The 20,257-nt window shown below is 40.5% G+C and overlaps 2 protein-coding genes across 3 annotated transcripts; both read left to right on the top strand.

The window, feature by feature from the left end:
* The first annotated feature begins 316 nt into the window (after window positions 1-316).
* gpr17 (G protein-coupled receptor 17) lies at window positions 317-6,950 on the top strand. Its single transcript, XM_044198229.1, has 2 exons — window positions 317-1,459; window positions 3,724-6,950. The coding sequence occupies exon 2, from the start codon at window positions 3,732-3,734 to the stop codon at window positions 4,749-4,751; it is 1,020 nt and encodes a 339-aa protein (XP_044054164.1). The 5' UTR covers window positions 317-1,459; window positions 3,724-3,731; the 3' UTR covers window positions 4,752-6,950.
* A 753-nt stretch (window positions 6,951-7,703) lies between these two features.
* inpp5d (inositol polyphosphate-5-phosphatase D) lies at window positions 7,704-20,211 on the top strand. 2 transcript variants are annotated; one of them, XM_044198223.1, is made up of 27 exons: window positions 7,704-8,069; window positions 8,592-8,655; window positions 10,446-10,608; window positions 10,689-10,833; window positions 11,007-11,147; window positions 11,233-11,323; window positions 11,409-11,486; window positions 11,593-11,670; window positions 11,776-11,899; window positions 12,542-12,648; window positions 13,082-13,184; window positions 13,272-13,468; window positions 13,553-13,670; window positions 13,769-13,865; window positions 15,131-15,269; window positions 15,610-15,718; window positions 15,876-15,964; window positions 16,315-16,396; window positions 17,553-17,642; window positions 17,734-17,844; window positions 17,940-18,019; window positions 18,118-18,205; window positions 18,289-18,435; window positions 18,527-18,590; window positions 18,676-18,879; window positions 19,022-19,470; window positions 19,572-20,211. In XM_044198223.1, the coding sequence occupies exons 1-27, from the start codon at window positions 7,930-7,932 to the stop codon at window positions 19,610-19,612; spliced, it is 3,339 nt and encodes a 1,112-aa protein (XP_044054158.1). In that variant the 5' UTR covers window positions 7,704-7,929; the 3' UTR covers window positions 19,613-20,211. The 2 variants fall into 2 exon arrangements, with proteins under 2 accessions (XP_044054158.1, XP_044054159.1); XM_044198224.1 differs by having other exon boundaries at window positions 7,709-8,069; window positions 10,446-10,581.
* The last annotated feature ends 46 nt before the right edge of the window (window positions 20,212-20,257 follow it).

The raw sequence follows: 20,257 nt of genomic DNA, 5'->3' as shown, positions 1-20,257 counted from the left end.
TTGCCTTACTTAGAACATTGCTATGGTTCTGTGTGCGTTATCGCCACCAACTGTCGATGACCGGAATAGGGTGAAACCGACAACAAAATGTGAATTGCATCACCCAAATGCTTGCGCTTGTACATGTGCATCCTCGTACCTGTGCACAATACAAACAAAATGGGGATCCATTAGTCAAAACATTGCTCTCTAGTGCCAATAGTGGTCAAACACTCCACAGGGCACCTTTAAATAAGCCCATCTTTAGAAAATATTTAAGTGCTTACAATGATTATGCTCACTTTTTTCTAAAAATTGTCAAATAAAACATTTTCCCAGTGGAAGCCTGCGTGTAACTGTTCAAAATGTTGAGAGCATCTTATTGTCTATCAAAAGCTCCTTCAGCCAGGAGCTGCTCCTTCACAGCAGTAAGAAGAATGATACAATTATGATTGTAAGCACTTACACAAGGTTATGTTTTTGCTTCAGGGTTTCGAGACGCGCAACAGACAGAGCTGAGAAGCCGAACAAAAGCAGGGGCCGTCCCAATTAGCAGTTGGCAGTAGATTAACAGAGTAGTGATGTCAAAGCTTCTCCACAGTCCTGCACAGATAGGGGCTTCATTCAAGTCTACAGAATACCATTTGCATATCGATGAAACAGAGAAGAGAAAGGGCCGATGTGTCTGACACACAGCTGTGATCTCCTTGTATGAAAGAAATATTATCCCTCCTCAGCCAGTGGGACCTCTCTCCACATCTGTCCGATGGCTATGTGACTGATTATTTTGGGCATTCCAATTCAGGATGCCCCCAGGAGGCAAGAGTCCAACAAGGGTCTCTGTTTCTTTAAAGCGTCCCCCTTCCCCGCTCTTGTTTTTCACTTGCTCTCCTATAGGGAATGGGGCCCTCTGTAGAACTTAACAGACCATTTACAAAAGATCATCTCTGAGACTTTAGTCATAAACTTCTCAATTAACAACACAGTCCATCTTCTGTCTATCAGTGGGAGGGTGGGAGTTCATGGTAAAGGCACTCAGTACACCACTAGGCCTGGTTTCCATGGAGTCATACCCGACGGCTCATTGAGACTTAGGCATGCCATTCTTCTCCCCGTGGCTAAAATGTGCTGCTTATTCTGACTCAGGCTATTGTGGAGCGCACAAGTGGCTCTCTGAGGAGAAGGGGATGGAGAAAGAAAGGGTGGGGTCAAGGTTCAAACGAAAGGCTCCCATCGGGACTCCCTTTCTGTTATCAAATTTGTTGAGACACAAAAAGAGCAACAGTCTCATTCCCAAGAACATCTTGAGGGAGAGAAGAGGGGGTTATAGGACAGCATTCTTTGTGTCAGCGCTTCAGTTCTTCCACAGCTCGGCGGTCGAACTGCCAGTCTCCACTCTGCTCCTGCACAGACTGTAGTCGACTCTTTGTCAGCAGCTGAATTGTTCCTTAAGCAGCCAACCTTTTCTCCACTCTCTGAGGTAAGTCTTTTTTTATTTGACCTCAGTTGTTGAAAAAGCAAAAGAGATGTATTTAATTATTGTTTTTTGATAACGTTATTAAAAGTCCACAAGAGTGATTCCTTCTATTGTTTTCATTGTATATATTGTATTTAAGTGGCTCAAACGGTTGCAGTAAAACAATATATCCTTGATACTAGAACTGCAATGTTCATTGTACAATAGGAGTATTTATTCTGTAAATGAGTCACTTTGTAAATCCCAAAACAGCTCAGCATTTTGACTGATTTTTTTAAGTTGTGCAGTGATGACAATCGGCTTTTTAAGATTGGAAGGATGAATATTAAGTGCACTCGCATTTAATCCAATAACCACATTTCACATTTACTTTATTCTACTTGGGTTTTACCGTGACGAGTTTTAACAATAGCGGCTTGTACACATTACAGCTGTCACAGTTTTGTCACAACAAACTGTTACTGTTACTGACTAATCTCTGAAAAGCACCGATGCCAGCATGCTCACTCTCCTCTCTGCCAACACTCTTCACATGTGAACGCCTGCACAGATCTGCTTACCCAGATCATTGTGATGAAGGCATATTTCAGGATTGCCTCTCTTTAGGATTATCCCTCGGGGATCCGTATTTATGGAAGCTTTTCCATTCAGCTTTGCTGCTCCTGGTTTGTTATCCTTGCCGGGACTGCAACCCTTTTCTTTGGGGGACTTGTGGTCCTTAATGCGCTGAGTCTGAGCCTTGGCTGAGAAATGCCCTTCGTTGTGGGTCTCACAGCTCCAGTCAGTGCAGGAGCATAGCACACACACACCGAAAAGAGTCACGCGGCTACATCTGGCTGGTTCCTAATGGGCCAAAAGTCTGGACAGTGAGCTGGTGAAATGGAGATTTAGCCCAGTCAGATAAAGAGAGACAATTCCTTTCCCTTTTTGTTAAGGAGCCCTGCAATGGTGCAGCATTACTGAATCACATCTCACTGTTTGGTGAGCTATCTGCATTGCATATTTGGGATGCTCCCTTCGGCTAGAAACATCTGTGGGATGACAAGTTCATCCCCGCTACACATGTTTTGACATTGTTCTTGGATCCTCCACAAATACCCAAGTTAAAGTTTGAGAGAAGCCTTTTCTGAGATAAATTATTGCTGCTCACGCCCCACTGATGTTTGTGTAGATGTTAGGCTAAAGCCAAAAAGGAGGAGATAAAAACAAAATGAGAGGAGTGGACAGTTGGAGCTTGCCAGAGTTGCCGGAGGGACCGAGGAGTGGGTGGTCATTTTTGAGGTGTGTCTAAATAGTTCTCTAAGATTGGAAAAAAAAAACAAATGTGCAGTCCTGGCCTGGCTCTGCCCAAAGGTAATAAAATGGCACATGTACAACCACCTGTAAAACCACAACTTGTCGTTTTTATGCTACAGTTTTTGTATGGATTAAACAAACGAGATAGAACGTGTTAATTTGCTAGCTTACTTTAAAGTTATATAAACACTGAAATCACATTTTCACACTTAAGTTTTGCTAAGCTAGTATTACAAAGTAGGTTTGACAGTGAAGTTGAATTTTACACTGTAACATTACATATATGGTATATAATTACCACACAGTATCATCTTGACATTTCCATGTTTACCTTGAACAGCTAAAGTTTCTTGCAATACCTGTTCTTATATGCCCATGAGAGTTTGCCATTCGGTCTAGATGAAAGAATTCTTGCTGACAAATCAGACTACGAGGCTAGATAAGCTGTTAAAAGAAGAGATGTAGACTTCCTGGACTTAAGGTTGTGCGGAGGAAGTCTATTACATGTAGTGGTCAGAATGAAGCAATCATCTGCTCTGAGGGAATGTGCACATTATCCAGGGATACTGACATCTATTGCTAACTTGTGAGACTGGCACTGTGACAAACACTCTCCCTGCCTATTGTGTGTGTGTGTGTGTGTGTGTGTGGGTGTGTGTGTGTGTGTGTGGGTGGGTGGGGGGAGAGAAGTGTGGACAGGGGTTGGGCTGATATGGTTTCCTGTCACTGGGGTAGTTTGCCGTCTGAATACTAACAATGAACTATTTCACTTTTCACTTGTTTAGAAAAGTCACAATCTAAATGCTGGTCAGAGATCAGACCTGATATGTGCAGTTTTTTAATCTATCCTGCAAACATACATACATTACTTTATTAAGATAAAAATCATCCCAAAGAGGAGAAATGTTTCTATTTATACCTGAAAATTGGACTTTTAGGATACATTTCTAACAATCTTTCTGTCTCCTCAGCCACCAAAATGGAGTCTGCTACAATGGAGCTGCCCTCCCTGCTCTCCAATCAGTCATCAGAGAGCTGTGCGGCAGTGGACACAACAGCTGAGAACACACTGTTTGGATGCTTCTACATCCTAGTTTTCTTTCTGGCGCTAAACGGTAACAGCCTGGCTCTCTGGATCTTCTCTCACCAGCGTGGCTCTTCCTCTCCAGCTAACATCTTCTTGATTCATCTGGCTGTAGCAGATTTATCGTACGTGATCATCCTCCCACTGAGGGCCACCTACCACCTCACTGGAGGCCACTGGCCCTTTGGCGAGGTGCCCTGCAGATTGGCGGGCTTTTTGTTTTATGTCAACATGTACGCCAGCCTGTACTTCCTGGCCTGCGTGGCGGGGGATCGCTACCTGGCTGTGGTTCACGCTGTGAGGTCACTGAAGGTTCGGCGTGCTCGCTACGCTCACATCATCAGCTTCTCTCTCTGGGCCCTGGTTACTGTCTCCATGGTGCCACTGCTAATCACCCACCAGACTGCAGAGGTTGACGGCATGACCGTGTGTTTGCAGCTGTACAGAGAAAAGGCCTCGCGCAATGCACTGATCTCATTGGCTGTGGCCTTCACCCCACCTTTCCTCGCCACCCTGTCCTGTTACCTGCTCATTATTCACAGCCTGCGTCCGGGCTCCAGGTTAGAGCCGACCCTCAAGCTGAGAGCCCTGCGCACCATCGGTCTGGTCATGCTCATCTATGTAGTGTGTTTCCTGCCTTATCATGTGAGCAGGGCCACTTTCATCCTGGGCTACAGCCATCCTGACATCTCCTGCCAGACACGCAGAGGCCTGAGCTTGGCCAACCGCCTCACCTCCTCCCTCACCTGCCTGAACGGCGCCATGGACCCGCTTATCTACCTGTTTGGGGCGGAGAAGTTCCGTGGCACTCTAATGCGATTGTTTTGCAAAGATAAGGCCGGAGTGTCGGGAGCCACCAGTGCAGAGTTAAAGGGAACACACGAGAGCTCTGTGAGTGCCAAGTCAGAGTTTTGAGGAAGAGAAATTTGAACTCAATCTGGAGCCCTGTTTGACATAGATGCATTTCCAACAAAAATAAGTCTATCAATTAACTGCTGACATATGAGGACATATGAGAACTCATGGAACCTGGACCTGCATCCAGTAAAGACTCATATTCCATATGTAACGTAATGAATTGGAGAGAATTTCGTTTGCTCCCTGTTTAAAAGCAAAATGGTACTTTTGGACCAAAACAACATATTTGGAAGTCACTATCATGCTACAATAAAACAAACAAGTAGTGCCCGTTAGTGACACGTGTCCTTCCATGTTTTGCTTATGTTTCCTTTGTCATGCTTCCAAAATTTCCCATGAGCAAAGTCTGCAGAGTTTCCAACTTACAGAAAGTGTGCATACAGAGCTCAGAAAGTCAACCAGAGAACCCTCGAACATTAGCCCCCGCCATCAAAATATTGAGTCGGAAGGATGGATGCTGGAACTGGGCCTAAATGCTTTTTGTACTGGCTACCTGCCACCTGCTGCCATCAACAGTCTTCATCCACAGAAAAGGTTTGCCTAAAAAGGCGCAGAACATTTGTCCTAGACATGAGACAGAAAATTGGTCAAAACGCTAACTGAATATTATATTTTAACTGCCTCTGCTATGTATATAATGTATTAGCAACATGTTCCTACCGTCCAGTGCATGGTGGGAGAGGCCCCAGCAGCCTGTGACCTCGGCAAGAATTAAGTTGTTCAGTCTACTGTTTCTACAAGCTTCCTGCTGATGTTGGGAAATGATTTTTGTGTCAAACACCAAATAATCAAATATGTACATAGTTAACTTTGTATGTATATTTCCTGTTACTGTTTTGTATCCTATGCCAAATGTGATAAATACTCATTAATTAGCTTTTGATATCATTTTTAAAAATCTAATCTGTTTTTAGCTGTGCTGGTGCCTGGATGGCAATGTCAGTCCATCACTTTGTCCAGACTGAAATATCTCAACAATACTATTGGATGGATAGCCATGAAATTACCGATATCCAGATGATCAGATGATCCCTAGTGGATGAATTGTAATAACTTTGGTGATCCCCTGACTTTTTCTGTGGTGCCACCAGTACATCAAAGTTTTCATTTTTCCAATACTTTGGTTTATGACCAAATACTTTTTGTGTTTAGTGCTAATTAGCAAATGTTTGCATGCTAACGCACTAAACTAAGATGGTGTGATGGATATCTGCTACCTGCTCAAAATATGATACATTGTTTTTAGCCACACTAGCAGCAAAGGATCTAAGGATGGCCGTCTTGTCTGTCGTTGGTCTACCACTTTGGTCCAGACTGAAATTTCTCTTGGTACTGACATTCATGTTCCCCTCAGAATGAATTGTAATTGTATGACCAAGACCTGCTAAACTAATGATGTTCCCATCAGCTTCAGCTGTGCTTTGTTTCTAGTGCTAATTAGCGAATGTTAGCATGCCAACACTCCAAGCTAAGATGGTGAACATGGTAAACATTATACCTGCTAAACGTCAGCATATTAGCATTGTCATTGTGAGCATGTTAGCATACTGATGTTAGCATTTAGCTCAAAGCACCACTGTGCCTAGGTAAAGCCCCGCAGAGCTGCTAGCATGACTGTAGACTCTTAGTCTTGCTTTTAATATAAGGTGTATTTTCCATGACTTTTAAATTGCTGGAAGACGCCAGATGTTTACTTTGCTTGTGCTAGACAAATCTTCATTGTACATTCATCATTATCCAGCTCCCTAACTCTCCTATGATATGCATTTATTGTTTGTCCACATTTCTATGATATTGCACTATTGCATAACAAACTATGGACCCTATTTTACTGTGAGTCAGTCTGACTAAACATCATCTGCAAAAGAAGTGATGTTTTAGACAGAAAGACATGATTCACACAGATTAGTAAGATGTGAGTTATAAATGTTCCTTGTGGCTTCAAGTTGTAAATAATAAACTTGTAATTATCATTACAAAGTCACTCTGCAAGGGAAATGTCTGAACAAAGCTCTCATAAAAACTGTTGTGATGTTCCACCAGCTTACTTATATGTTAACAACTGACTCACATTTCAATCTTTATTTCTTTTTTGTATCAAAATCGCCTGCTTTTCAATGCTGTTATATAAAATGGGTGTGTTAACTCAACATTTCAGTTGTCACTTGAAAGTAAAATGATTCATGATTGATTTCACGTCCTCTGTGCATGAGAGGCTGTGTCTTGTCTACATTGTTACTGTTTGTCTGAGACTTTGATATGCTCTCTGTGAAAGTGGGAAACCTATTTCAAGTGCAGGACAGAAACCTCAGAGGCTGCAGTGACTTGCCACTGTGTAGTTCTCTTTTTGTATCATGTGACCCAAGTTGTGGTTTGTGAGCAGCTTATTTTCCTCCTCTTATTTCTGCAAGACTTCCTGTCCATCACATAAACATGGCAAGCCATTATAAACTTGTACTGAATGTATAGATTTTATAAAACACTTAGCTCTCCTGATTCAGATTAGACGATTAAACAGTTAGCAGATAAACTCAGACCGGATCTTCTTGGTGAATATGAGTGCTTGTTTTATTCTAGATCAAAGGACAAAGATGATTTGAGCATTAAAAAATGCAACCAAATGAGGCTTGTTATACTTATAACAATCTATATATATTATTTACAAGCGAGTAAATCAGTAAATTCTTTGACTGTAACAAGACATATTTGCCTTATTGTTACTTCCCCATTTCACTTCTTTGAACGCAAGTTTTTATAAATGGCGTCACTATTTTCTGGACAGTTCACATTAACAAGCAGTTACGAAAACTAAAGAGGGAATGCTGGTTAATCATTACAGTAATGGAATAAAGACTAATACTCAGCAAGAGAAAGTATGTATTTCCATTTACAGCTCTGTGGATCTGTCATATAACAGGCAGAGCGGAGGCACCAGGGCCCTCCTCTCTTAACTTTTCAAATGAGGAAGTTCAGAACCGAGGTAGAAGCAGCTTCCTTTTACAGCTTTCAGGGGCAGAGGATGAACAAGTGAAAGAAAGGACTTAAGTAGTAAGTACGCACCATGAAAAGATGAAAATAGCCAGAAATATAAACTGAGTCTACTTTGGTTTGCTGGAATATAGTTTGAGAGCAGATGCAAAACTCTTGAGCTCAGACTGTTGGGGTGAGAGACAGGATGCCAAGTTATCAACCTTGGTGCCATGGCAATATAACTCGATCCAAAGCTGAGGATCTACTTTCCAAAGCAGCAAGAGATGGAAGCTTCCTTATCCGGGACAGTGAGTCCATACAGGGAGCGTATGCCCTCTGTGTTTTGTAAGTAGACATGACTTTTTTCTAACTATTGCAATGCATAGAGTGGACAATGATTCTCGTTCCTTGTTCAAAAACCCTTCATAACATGCAATATGACCTGTGTGTGATCCTAATTAATGGAAGTAGAACTGACATGGCATGGTTGTTCTACTGAATGTTTTTGGCATTGGGTTAAAGAAAAAATCATTGTAAACATCATCATATGGGCATAGTTAACATAACATGACTAAAAGTTAAAACTTCCCCTGCTGTATTACAACGTATCATATTACATTTTTTGCACATAGGCACTGCATCGCAAGACTAGTTCCCCTTTATTTGAATACTGTGCTGCCACAAACCAACACCCTTTGCCCTCTGCAACTCATATAATTTTTGTTGGAGCAACCTTCATTTAAAATACTGCCCAGACTTCTGATTGCATGCTAAACACACTGAATACACCTGCCAGCATGTTTCTTTACCCTACATACATGTCATATTCCAGTGACAGACATTTGCATTTTATTATTTTAACCACAGATACCAGAACTGTGTGTACACATACAGAATCCTGCCAAATGAGGATAAGAAGCTCTCTGTCCAGGTGGGTTGACAGTTTGACACAAGCCACCATTATTTTGGTCCAAAGTCTGATGAATTATTGTGGTTGTAGAATTGTTAGTGTTAAGTATTTACAGCACATGTGAAGATAAAGCTCTATTTCTCTTCTAATATCAAAACTAAATGTTGGTATGCAGCTATTTTTGATGCAGCACCTGCTTAGCTGTAAAGTTAATACATATATTTGTAACAACTATTCATTAGCTTGTAGCAACATTTTTAACCATGCTAACCCCATAGTTCTAGCGATGGCAGTGTCAGTTAGTTGCCTGTTAGTCAGTCAGTCCACCATTTGTGGTTTTGAGTGAAAGTCTCTAAAACTATTAAACAGATTGCCGTGAAAATTGGTACTCCCATTCATGGCCCCCTCAGGGTGAATTGCAGTCTTTTTGGGGTTCCCCTGACCTTTCATCTAGAGCCGTCATCAGGTCAAAATTTCACTTTGTCCAGTGCTTTGGTTTATGACCAAATACTAAAACTAATGACATTCCCATAAGTCTCAGCTGTACTTTGTTTTTAGTGCTAATGAGCAAATGTTAACATGCAAACACGTTAAATTAAAATAGGGAACATGTTAAATAGTATACCTGCTTAGTATCAACATGTTAAAATTGTCATTGTGAGCATATTAGCATGCTGACATGAGCATTTAGCTCAAAGTACCAACTGTCAGTAGTACAGCCTCACAGAGCCTCTAGCATGGCTTTAGACTCTTAGTCTTGTTCTTGAATCAATCACATTTTCATCAAAACAGAGCTGAGAAAAGATTTAAATCAAATTTAACATTGAACTTTTGTATTTGTAGTACTGTCTTATTATATGGATGATTTATCAGTGAATACCACTGGCAGACAAAGCTAGAACTGACAAAACTAAGTCTCTTTGTAAAACTTCCTTCAATCACTGTATAAGGGTGCAATGACAATTCTGTCATGCACACATCCAACCCACTTTCAAATGACAAGAGCTTTAATGTCACAAATGCTTCCATTAGAACTTATGAGTTTGTACAGGCAGATATAATTGAGTATCATCTGCATAGAATTAAAGATAGGGAAAGTGTAATCATATGGGGAAAAGGGCTTACAGTGAGGTATAATATGTGGTCTAATTTGGTCAAAAAGCTACTGGTTTCTCCTTGTGCCTCCAAAATCTACTGTGTGTAAATGGTACAGAGGGTATTTAGTGGTAAACATTAGTAATTTGTACCCTCAAACTAATAAATCTTGTGCACTATCTGTGACCCCGCATGCATGTGCATGCTATGTAGGCTGGTGGTTTACAGTAGTGGCACCTTTTTATTCCAATTCAAGCAGCACTGTCGATCCCTAGCATGAGGCTAGATTAGTGGTTTTATGTTCTCAATGTTTGGGTGAATTCTTTAAACATAACCTTGAGGGTTCTGAGTAATACTTAGAGAAGAGTCGACGAGAAGAATGACAAAAATTCAGGGGAATGTATGGGGAATGATATATTCTTTTGAATGAAATGTACAAAAGAAGCTCTTAAAACAGCACATACAGCTGCTTAAGGAGCTGATAGCTGATAACATGAATGCAGCTCTAGTCTTCTTCTAGTCTCTAGAAGAAGCCACAAACAAGTGCAAGTGCAAGTAGACATATCTGACATCATATGGGAAGTAAAACTTAAATATTGTGTCACCTGATTTAGTAGCAAAAGTAAAACAAAGGTCTTCCAGAACAGCGCCAAATGACATTTCAGTTATGCTGAGGTCTGAGGAGAATTATGTGTCTGCTGTGATCTGCTCTTCAGGCATCTGAAGGAGTTCCTATCAGGTTCTTCTCTATGCTGCCTGAGCTGGTGGAAGCATATTACAATCCCAACATGGGTCTGGTTACACATCTGCAGTACCCTGTCCAGAGGGAGGAGGAGGTAGACGAGGAGCCAGGTCAAACAACTTCACTTCATCTGAATGGTGGCTACAATGTAAAAAAGACTATATGCCTGTCAAAGATTTAAAAATTCCTAAACATCCTATACGTCTTTGTCCTGCAGAAACCAATAATCTTCCACCGCAGCTTCCACCCAGGAACTTCGCAGCCAACGATGTGAAAGACAGTGACCTCAAGTCTTCTGAACAGGCCTGCAAGTCCTTATCAGACACCTGCTTGATGAGACTGCAGCATATGGACTTGTCCACGTATGGTCACATTTGTAAAATTTGCACTGATGCAGCACAGTTATAACTGTCCTGTCTCAGCAGGATAATTCATCATGCAAAATTTATGATAATGCACTGGCAGTATACATGGCTGAAACTAACTGATGTGTGAATAATGAGAAAAAAGTGTTCAAAGTGTTACATATTTCCAGAATACCTGAGGAGCATCAAATGGCAATCCAAGAATACTTCAGGACCTCAATCTGCTTGGATGCCGAACAAATACAGAATGGTTACACTAACCTCCCTGGGCTAAAGAAGCTAACAATCGCAATCTGCAAGAATCTAAACAGGTATAGTTGCCAGTCAACAGAATATAGTGTATAGACTACAATGTATAGGGCTGATGTAACCATGCTCTGACCTTTTGTGAGACAGTGAAATTTCCCGCATCCTGCCAGCTCTGGAGGTCTTTCATAGAGCGCTGGACCAACAGCTCTCCCCAGGGATTGGACAATTTCCAAATCAAGTGGGTGGCACCCTTGATCCTCTGCAGCATTATCAACTCACACAAAAAAGTCCTCATCATCATGTATTATTTCCTTTATTTTCAGATTTCTGCCGATTCAGGTCAATCTGTATCCTTTAGACTTGAGCAACTGACAAAACTGCTCTACTCAATAGAAGATAAGGTAAAGTACCATGGCTCATTTTACTGACTGACTGTGAACAATCTTGACATACCAATGGATAAAGTCAGTTACAGATGACAAAGCACTTCTCTGTTTCTTTTTTCAGGCTAAAAGTTCTTTGTTTGAGTCTGGTGGATATGAAGGAGGTCACCGGAAATCTCTCATTCCGTTTGTTACGTTTGAGGTGCTTCTCCAGATTAGTTATTCTATTACAATGCAGGAAAATTAAATGATTTAAAATGTGTTGACGTTTGTGGTTTATTTGATCAGTTTCCTCTTTCACTCGCAGGTCAAGCAAGAATCTCTGGGTATTCCCACCAAGATGTTCCTGAAAGTGGATGTTGAAAGTGGGAAGCTCTTCTTCAAGAAGTCAAAAGATGGGCCTGAAGACAAATACTTTGTGCACAACAAAAGTAAGAAATCACATCACTCTGTAACCCCATTCCTTTGTATTTTAGCCATGCTAGCGATGTGGCTCTAGCGATGGTCAGTCTGTCTCTTTGGTCCAGACTGAAATATCTCAACAATTACTGGATGGATTGCCATGAAATTTGGTTCATGGTCATTCATGGTCCCCAAAGGATGAATCCTACTGACTTTGTGAATCCCCTGAATATTCCTCTAGCGCACCATGAGGTTCACATTTTTGTTTTTTAGTGAAATATCTATTTGATGGATTGCCATAAAATTTGGTAAAGACATTCATGTATTGGATGAGTTATAATAACTTGATCCCTTAACTTTTCCTCTAGCACCATCATCAGATCAAAATTTCTGTACTTTGTATTTAGTGCTAATTAGCAAAAGTTAGCCTGCTAACATGTTAAACCAAGATGATGAACATAGTAAACATTATACCTGCTAAATGTCTGCATGCTCTTTGTCATTGTGAGCTCGTTAGCATGCTGTCGTTAGCATGTAGTTCAAAGTATCGCTGTGCCTAAGTACACCTTCACAGAGCTGCTAGCATGGCTATAGACTCTTAGTCTTGTTTAACAACCGCTGTAAACCATTAACACTGCTCATTTTAATAGAGTATTGTGATTACTTTTCAGTCCTGCAGTTGGTGAAATCCCAGAAAATGCATGCCAAACTTGTCATCGTGGTGGAGACAGAGAAAGAGAAGATTTTGCGTAAAGAGTTTGTGTTTGATGACACAAAGGTAGCATCTGACAATTTTGCTCCTGATTTAGCTTAAGACCCCTGAAAACTTGTTTTTAAATCAAGTGTTTATCTATAACATTGAATATTCATTGATCAGACTTGATTGATAGTGGCCTGGCAACATAGCATCAAACCCATAACTGTCAACACACCTTGCTAAATCCTGATTGAGGTGTATATGACATCGCCTTTTTCCAGATGATCCCGCCCACTTCAAACCAATGAGAAGAGCACAGAAAAAACATGAAACAATCAAAACTGTTCTAATGTTGGCAGAAAACAGTGTGTTCATGTAGGAGCCCATTGCTTATAGTAAGAAGCTGATTGAGAAAATAAGTTTTCAGGGGATTTAAGTTATCTGTCACGTGTAATTGATGAGGTATGATGTTTAAATGTGTTCATTATCAGAAATCTTTTTTTTCTCTCACCAGAAAAGAGAGGGATTTTGCCAACTACTTCAACAAATGAAGAACAAACACTCTGAAAAGCCTGAACCAGACATGATCACAGTGTTTGTTGGCACCTGGAACATGGGTAACAATGTTAACATCTTAAATGTTTAAATGAATTCATGACTGATAATGGAATGATACAGTAAAATACTTTGCCATAAACCTGCAGGAAATGCTGGTCCTCTCCACAACATCAACTCCTGGTTTCAGTGTAAGGGCCAAGGGAAGACACGAGACGACACCGCGGATCACATCCCGCACGATTTTTATGTAATTGGGACTCAGGAGGATCCTTTGGGAGAGAGGGAGTGGGCAGACACAGTGAAAGGTGCCCTGAGGAACATCACAAACATCAGCTTTAAACAAGTGAGTGACTGTGACAAAGTAACAAAGTTACAGCTGAAAGTAGATGCAGTGCATTAAGGCATCATATCATCTTCTAACATCCAGGTAGCAATCAACACTCTGTGGAACATTCGGATTGTGGTCCTGGCCAAGCCTGAGCACGAAAACAGGATCTCCCACATTTTTTCAGACAGCGTGAAGACGGGGATCGCCAACACTCTGGGTAAGCAGTTCCATTTTTCCACAAGCCATTAAATGACCTGTCATAAAAGTTCATTGAGCAGTTACCCATTAGTGCTCACTGCGATGTTTGTTTTGTAGGAAACAAGGGAGCAGTGGGAGTGTCCTTCATGTTCAACGGTACATCTTTTGGCTTTGTCAACAGTCACTTGACCTCTGGAAGTGAGAAGAAGCTCAGGTGAGCAACAGATTACACTTTTAACAAAGCCAAGTTTAAATTCATTAGTGACATTATACGTGGATATAATCAAAGGTGGGCAATCGCTTTTCAAAATCCCATTTTTGTCCCCACCACTTTTACAGTTTCACTTTGATTAACTCTCTAACATTTCTCGAAAACATTATCCTCTGACTGTCCAGCTGCCAAAATCTAGATGAGAGAAGAGAGGAGTTGATGAAAATTTTGATATGCTCATCTGGGCGCCCATTATTTGTTGGTTTGTGCTCACAGCAATAAGCTTTAGTAGCTTTTTGGACTTTTTTGCCCCAGGTTTTGCCTCTCAGGCTACATAATGCCCTAGGCATTCTGATTGGTAGTGGTTGTTGGAGCCATACAGGATGTACTAAAGGGTTATCAACATCAATAAACATCAATAAATAATGTTTAGTTAAATAATAGATAATTTAATGAAGATAACGAAGATAGAAGCATGATGTTTGAGAAATTTGTTTGTGTTAACTAGTTAACTTTGTTACCATTAGCTGACTTTGTTACCATTAGCTTGCCAGCTAAAATGCTTTAGCTACTGTTACAAGAGTTTATACAGTGATCCTACAGCAGTATGCAGTGAAGTATATGGATGATAAACTTTACATGCACTGGCTGGTGTAGTTTTATAACAAAAGTTAGCTTCAGCTAGGTAGCTAGCTGAAACAATATTATTTATTGATTCGGCTATATTTGTGACTTGTTTGATAACGTTTTTGTAATGAATTTGTTCAGTTCTGGGGCATCATACCTCTACCTCCTCTGCACGTTTTTGGGGGAAGCAATTAATCTATATTTCAATTTACAGTAAATATTATGCTGAAAAAAGATAATGATCAGTCAAAGATAAGGCAGTATGTGCTCTATCCAGTAAATATGCAGATACATTATCTACCAGTAAAACTAAATGGGATTTTAAGTGGTGTTAGTACATTAATAATACAGTAATCTACATAGAATTGTGGTTTAACTATCATTATTATGGAAAGCGCAACCAATTTCATCATAATGAGTTAGTTGCAAGATCAATACACATGTATATAAATGCAGGAAATAGTGTTCACATAGTTTTTTTTATTTTAATTTTTATTAATTTATATATTTTTTTGGACTTCATTGTGCCCCCCCCATTTCTGAAACCACACCTAGCTTAGATATAACATACAGGGATTATAAATATTTGTGTTGCAAAATTACAGTAAAAATACAATAAATGCATGGGTCTGTATTTGCAGACGCAATCAAAACTACACCAACATCCTGCGATTTCTGAATCTGGGAGATAAGAAGCTCAATCCATTTGACATCACACATCGGTTCACCCACCTCTTCTGGCTTGGTGATTTGAACTACCGTGTTGAATTCCCATCTACAGTAAGTTGCAAAGAATGCCGTTCCCTAAATAGAAATGACGTGACGTAACATACCGTATGTACTTGGACCCAAATGAATTACTGATATAACATTTTATTTGAGCTTCTATGGTTATAAATCTTCCTAATAATGACATGTTGATTCACAAATATATGACCTTTTCATATACATTTTATGAAATTTGTCATTTGACATTTACCTCAGAAATTAGAGATCCAACAGTGCTGTAATTCAGTGAGCGGTGCATAAAAGAGCATGCTGGTTGTCAGGTGTCTGAGCTCTCAGCTGCTAACACTTTTAGGCAGGAAAAGTCACTGCTTTGCACTGTTTCCCTTCACAGGAAGCTGAGTACATTGTGACAAAGATCAAACAGCAGCAGTACCAGGAACTCCTCAGTAAAGACCAGCTTATCATGGAGAGGAATGATGGAAAGGTCTTCTTGCATTTCGGTGAGCCTTGGGCACATGGAGAATATTGGTCAAGACAGACATACAGCAAAGTGTGTGTAACTTAGCTTATGCTGTATGTGATTTTCTATATGAACTCTGTTCTGTTCATCGCCTGATGCATTCATTAACTGTCTTCTTGATTTTATTCTGATTGTAGATGAAGAGGAAATCACGTTTGCACCCACATATCGCTTTGAAAGAGACACGCGAGAGAAGTATGCCTACACAAAGGCCAAAGCCACTGGGGTAAGCATTAATTTAGTCACGTGTCATTTCCCTGTACGGCTCCAGTCAGTCACCATAGTAGTAAAACTGGAGCATTGAACACATATCGCAATTGAAACAGAATGTGGTTTTTGCTTTAAGCCATCTAGGTCAAAAAGTCCATGTGAAGATATGTTGTGGCTCATAGAGATTGTATGATACAACTCATCTAGAGGGACCAGATCCATACCAGCAAGAATGTTTGATGAATGTTTCTACCAGAAATTAAATTACCTCTGATACATAACCTCTCAGCTGCTTTTTAATGCTTAAACTGATATAAAGTGAAGTATTTTAGTATTTATGTATGTTTGATGAATTTAACTCTACAGACAAAATACAATTTGCCCTCATGGTGTGATCGTATCCTACGGAAGTCATATCCTCTGGTTCATGTTGTCTGTCAAGCATATGGTGAGTAATTCCCCATGAACATTTTTGGTCGTGCTTTATTTTATTGGGTGTATAATTTCTGAATAATTTCCTATGATTTCCCAGGAAGGGTTCTAGAAAGAACTATTTAATTTGGTATGAATTAAATGGAAAATAGATGCAGTTTTCAAATGTTACACTTCCACCTAATTAATTCCAATTTATTGTCTTTTAGTTGTTGCGCAGCAGGTCAGCTGAACATGCAAAAAGTTGAGCTAGACTGATAAATCAGCCAGGATGATATATTAGCCATTATTAGCTTATTGCAGATATATTGAGTTTGGAGGCCAGGGGCTCTGGCAGGCATTTTGGTCGGCCAATAAGTAAATACTGAAAAAATTATTTTCATTTGTAAAATGCCACTCACTACATATCTTGGTCCCAATTCTTAAAACTCAAATATTAATATTAGTATCAGCTTCAAAAATCCAGCATTGGTCAGGCAATAGCAAAAGTAAGAAATGTGTCTACAAGCAAGCATACAATTCAACAAATGTGGAAAGTTTTCCAATAATAAATTTATATTTACTTTGGTTTAAATGCAGCTTTTCTTTTAGAAGAAATTGGTATTTTCCCCACAATTAGTACCAAATTACTTTGTTTTTTCCAAGAAACATCCAAGGAAATTATAAGAAATTATTTGAAAAATATGGACCTGTAAGGTAAATTAAAAATTTTTATTTTTCTATGTTTTTAAAGGTCCACTCCACCAATTTTACAAATGAAGATCAGTTTACTTGTCATGAGCACAACTTAACCTGTGAAAACATTTGTATAATGTTCTCTGTGGCTCTAAAGACACCTTTCTAAAGTAAGAACAAACAATCCTGAAGATGTCATCTGGTTATCTCGGATTGGGCTCGAGACTTATTTTTAAGAGAAAGTGAAGGCTTGGGATGTAGAGTTTGAAAGGCGTTCGCCTTTACCAAACAGGGGGGGGGTCTAACAAAAGACATCCCATACTAGGGATTAAACATCAAGATATCTCAGCCTCTGCTACACATTTTGATCATTCTTTGTTTAATCTGTCTCTTGTGAGTCCTCAAACTTAATGAAAGTGTAATGCAAAATTGCTGGAGTGCCCCTTTAATGATATTTCATGAGATAGACTCATTCAGCCAAACTTTCCAACTTGCAGGGTGCACTAATGACATCATGACAAGTGACCACTCACCAGTCTTCGCCTCATTTGAAGTCGGAGTAGCCTCGCAGTTTGTCTCCAAGCAAGGTATGATCCCCATCTACGGCTCACTGCAGATGACATCATGTTATCCACTCCAAAATGATAGTATGATGTTGTCATTTTTTTTTTTTTTCAGATCTAAACAGTGCACCTCAAGGTGGGATTCAGATCATGAACTGTGTGGCTACCTTGCTGACAAAATCAAAGACCAAGTTCTTCATCGAATACCATTCCAGCTGCTTGGAGAGTATGTTTCGTCTGTATATCTGACCGCATCACACTGGATTCTGCTTTTACATGGACTACGATTATCAAAATAAATATTTCTCTAAATGTCTACAGAAACAGTCAAGACTTCAGAGGGAGAGAACACGGAGCACTCAGATGGGTCAATAAAAGTTTGGTTTGGCAACCAAGTCGAGGTAAAATTAGGAAGGAGCTTTCAGTGCGGAAGATGACTTGTTGTGGCAACTTGTTGTGGCAAGCAATCATCATTTGTTGTATTTTCTATCTTTTCAAGCTCACTCCTATCATCTCTGACCCAGAGTACCTTTTGGACCAGCACATCCTCATCTGTGTGAAGTCGACAGACTGCGACGAGTCCTATGGTAATGGAACTTACATACAGTTTGTAATACAGATGCATTGAGCTGAGCAGTGCTTACAGTTTGCTGGTGTTTTATTCCCAAAGGAGAGGGTTGTGTTGCGCTGCGAGCGGCCCAGTTCTGCTACACAGAGTTTCAGATCACACTGACTCACCACGGAGAGAAGACAGGCACTTTGACAGGTGGCATCCAGTTACACACCTCTGAGGGCAAGCCCACTGAGAAGTTATATGGTGAGTCTGGAAATCAGCTCAGGACTTACTTATTAAATGATTTCTACTTCATTTCTTGTAGCATCAATTCTCTTTTTTACTCTGCTTTCAGATTTCATCAAAGTTGAAAAGGATGACACTGTCACCTCAAAAGGCAAAGGCGGTGACCCAAACAAGTAAGATATTTTTTCACTTGTGGCTACTTCAGAATATCTCAAAAATGACTTCTGGGTGTGATATTTTCTGTCTTCTGATTGACAGGTTTTCCACCACTCAAGCACATGATATTTCTAACCCCAGTTACATGGGAATGTCCTTCCAAAGGGGCAATGTGATAGATAAAGGTTGGAGTTACAGCATGCCACCAAAAAATGTTCCAACTGCCGGGCAAGGGAGTAAAGAATCCAAGAAGGGTGGTTATGATGGGGGCACACGCAGTCCTACAGGAAAATCTTTAATTCCTATGTAAGTGCCTGTTTCTGGTGCAATGTGACTTAACATGTTTCATTGAAACTCAGTGTTCAATCTCAGGAAAAAACCTAAAAATATATAGATATTCAGTAGAAAGTGAAACAGAAACTTTACTGACTGATCCCTTGTTTCCTAGAGGGGAGGGCGAAAAGGTGTCAGAGATGTTTGACAATCCGTTATATGGTTCAATGGGAAAACCATATGGTAGAGGCAAGGACCAAGACCTTCAGCAGAAGGACCACCTCACACCTCCAGATCCCATCTTTACAACCTCCAAACCGGCAGAGGGAGACCCTGATCGCCCCCCGTTGCCCACCCCACGCAACCGCTCCTTCACCTGCTCTGAGACCAAACCTCAGCATCCAACCCCCGTCACCTCGCATCCCTCAATGCAGAAGAAACCAGTGGTGCCCTCGCGCTCGGAAGGGGGGGTGGCACACAACCGGCCTCCTTTACCTTCCAAGTCCCGGCCAGGCGTGCCGGAACCCCAGAACCCCAAACCCAGAGACTACAGAGACAGCTCCGAACTCACCAGCAAAAACAGACCGCCGGGAAGACCTGGCCAGCCACAGCCTCACAAAGACAGTGAGGAAAACTCTGTTTCTCTTATGGCAAGATTCATTCATCTTAAATTCCCCAACAAATCTGATACATTACGATCATGCAAACTCTTTGTCTTTCTTTAGTGCATCCTGAAGTTCCCAAGATGGGCCGTTCTGTGAAGTGAGACCAGGCTGCAGCGATGGTCAGCACTTAGTGTACAGCTTCCTGCTCTGCATGTTTGGAAACATAAAATATACAGAGTTAAGGCTTCAGCCAGTCACTCCGCCTGTCAAATGTATCACATAGTATAAGTGACTATTCATTTGTAATGAAGGAATAGTTCTACATTTTTGGGAATGTGCCCAATCACTTGCTTGCTGACAGTTATATGAGCAGGGCGATACCATTCTCATGTCTGTTCGCTAAATATGATGCTACAGCTAGTTAGCTTAGCATAAAGACTGGGAACAGGGGGAACAGCTAGCCTGGCTTTGTCCAAAGGGAACAAAAATCCGGCAACCAGCACCTCTAAAAGTCATTAATTAACAAGTTTAACACCCTTGGACAGAGCCAGGCTAGCTGTTTCCCCCTGTTTTTAGTCTTCTTGCTAAGCTAAGCTAACTGGTATCGATCTTCTCATCTAATCCTCGTCAAGAAAGCAAAAATGTTATTTGTGTATTTTCCAAAACGTCAAACCTTTTCTTTAGTGATGTAAACGTTAAAGACACATTTTCAGACTTAATTTCTGCTAAGCTCGCATTAAAAAGTAGGTTTGAAATTAAACTCTGCTTATAAAGAATTCTGTTACATTTCATGTAGAGTTTTACAC

This window comes from Siniperca chuatsi, linkage group LG6 (assembly GCF_020085105.1).
Source record: "Siniperca chuatsi isolate FFG_IHB_CAS linkage group LG6, ASM2008510v1, whole genome shotgun sequence".
Lineage (NCBI taxonomy): Eukaryota > Metazoa > Chordata > Actinopteri > Centrarchiformes > Sinipercidae > Siniperca > Siniperca chuatsi.
The sequence above is the reverse complement of the archived record's forward strand: the minus strand, read 5'-3'. Positions and strand labels throughout refer to the sequence as shown.

What these genes read in the sequence shown, in the direction of transcription:
- gpr17 (XM_044198229.1), top strand. Translation starts at nt 3,732, where the DNA reads ATGGAGTCTGCTACAATGGAGCTGCCCTCCCTGCTCTCCAATCAGTCA.
- inpp5d (XM_044198223.1), top strand. Translation starts at nt 7,930, where the DNA reads ATGCCAAGTTATCAACCTTGGTGCCATGGCAATATAACTCGATCCAAA. An exon ending in ATAAGAAGCTCTCTGTCCAG is followed by an intron (nt 8,656 to 10,445) that starts GTGGGTTGACAG and finishes TCTGCTCTTCAG; the next exon opens with GCATCTGAAGGAGTTCCTAT. An exon ending in CAAACATCAGCTTTAAACAA is followed by an intron (nt 13,469 to 13,552) that starts GTGAGTGACTGT and finishes TCTAACATCCAG; the next exon opens with GTAGCAATCAACACTCTGTG.